This window comes from Polistes fuscatus, unplaced genomic scaffold (assembly GCF_010416935.1).
Source record: "Polistes fuscatus isolate 324 unplaced genomic scaffold, CU_Pfus_HIC Scaffold21, whole genome shotgun sequence".
Taxonomy (NCBI): domain Eukaryota; kingdom Metazoa; phylum Arthropoda; class Insecta; order Hymenoptera; family Vespidae; genus Polistes; species Polistes fuscatus.
Genome location: NW_025113098.1, coordinates 643708 through 645422, shown reverse-complemented (window position 1 = coordinate 645422; position 1715 = coordinate 643708). Strand labels below are relative to the sequence as shown.

The following is a 1715-nucleotide window of genomic DNA, read 5'->3' as shown; positions in this document are numbered from 1 at the left end:
TAGAATGAAAAATATGAAAGAAAATAATGAAATTGAAAACGTATAAAGTAATACAAAATAGAAAAATCAAATATCATTATTATTATTAATTTTGTAATATAATATAATCATTATTATTAATCTTATAATATAATATATTATATTACACAAATATATAATTTAATAATTATTACTGTGTTGAGGTTAGAATGAAAAATATGAAACAAAAGTATAAAATTGTAAACGTACAAAGTAATACAAAATAGAAAAATCAAATATCATTATTATTATTAATTTTGTAATATAATATATTATATTACACAAAAATATATTATTTAATAATTATATATTACTAATAATAATAATATTTATTATGATAAAACTTACTTCTCGCCATTCTTTCGTTAAAAACTTCATTCTCAATCGTCTCGTTAATGTTCAAAGAAGTGGGAATTTTTCCCTTGGATACTTTTCCTTTGTCCATCATATTATCTTTCCTTTCTTTCTTTTCTTTTTTCTTTTCCTTTTTTCCTCGTGGTAATTGTCGTTAAGTGAATTTAAACGATTTCGAATGCGAAGAGATTCTCACCAAGTCATTATACGAAACGTAATGAAATGTAATGAGATGAAATGAAATGAAATGAAATGATTACACCGTTTAAAAAGGGATGATACGTAAAAATGATATGTCAAAATTTGTATTTTACAAAAGATAAGATCAAATATATATGTCTAACACCTTTTTACAAAATGTTTTAATAAAACTTTCAACGCGTTTCAATTTTTTCGAACAAATTTATAAACGACGTACGTAAACACGCACGCAATAAAACTATTGTTGCAAGTATTGCGTTCGTTTCTATTTGCTAAATAAAAATATTCATATATTTAAATCGTATAGAAAAATATTCTCTAATAATTCATATTTATCAATGTTTTTTTTCTATTTCGTATAGGAAATTGAAAATGTAATAACAAGAGTTAAATTAAATCAATTGATAAACATTTGAACATTTAATTGAATTTAATTCGTTATTTAATTAATCAATTTATTTAATTGAACTCTTGTCATTTCATTTCTCCAACACACTTCTTACGAAAAAATTAATTTATTATTTAAAATCGTACACGAGATTGATGAGTTCATTTGATATTTATGTTTTATTTTATTATAATTAAATATATAAATAATTATAAAAAAGAAAATATATATTATTCTATGATAAAATAAGTTTATGGAGAAAAACTTCAAAAATAGATATCCAAAATATTTTTCTATGACATTTAGAAAATAGAAAAAACTATTATCGTATTTTAACAAACAAGATAACAAAATGTTATTTTTCTAAATAGAAATATTTCACAAAAGAAATTAATTAAAAAACTTGATCGTTTAATTCAATATTCCTAAAAAAAAAAAACACACATTTTGTTATATATTTCGATTAAAAAAAGAACAAAAGAGTAATATCATCATAAAGAATTAGCAAAATAAAATGAAAAACGAACGTTCAACGAATGAAATATTTCATCGCGTTTGTATAAATAAAACATGCGAAAAATGAGTTTCATATCATTGAAATAATACGAGCTAACGAATGAAGGAAAAACGAATGGTAATCCTGAAAGAAACGGGGTGCTATAAATTGCTTTGAATTGATGATAGAAAGAAAGGACAGGAAAGAGGGGTGTAGGATGAAATAGGGGTGGTTGTGGTAGTGATAGGGGTGGGGGTG

The 1715-nt window shown here is 22.6% G+C and overlaps 1 protein-coding gene across 1 annotated transcript in view; it reads right to left on the bottom strand.

Moving 5' to 3' along the window:
• The window catches only part of LOC122517600 (ankyrin repeat and death domain-containing protein 1A-like), a gene marked incomplete in the record, with an annotated part of 9960 nt that extends 9044 nt beyond the window's left edge, over positions 1–916 (bottom strand). Inside the window, 1 exon segment of the mRNA XM_043636086.1 lies at positions 367–916. Within this exon segment, the coding sequence (XP_043492021.1) occupies positions 367–466 (100 nt within the window).
• Between the last annotated feature and the right edge of the window lie 799 nt (positions 917–1715).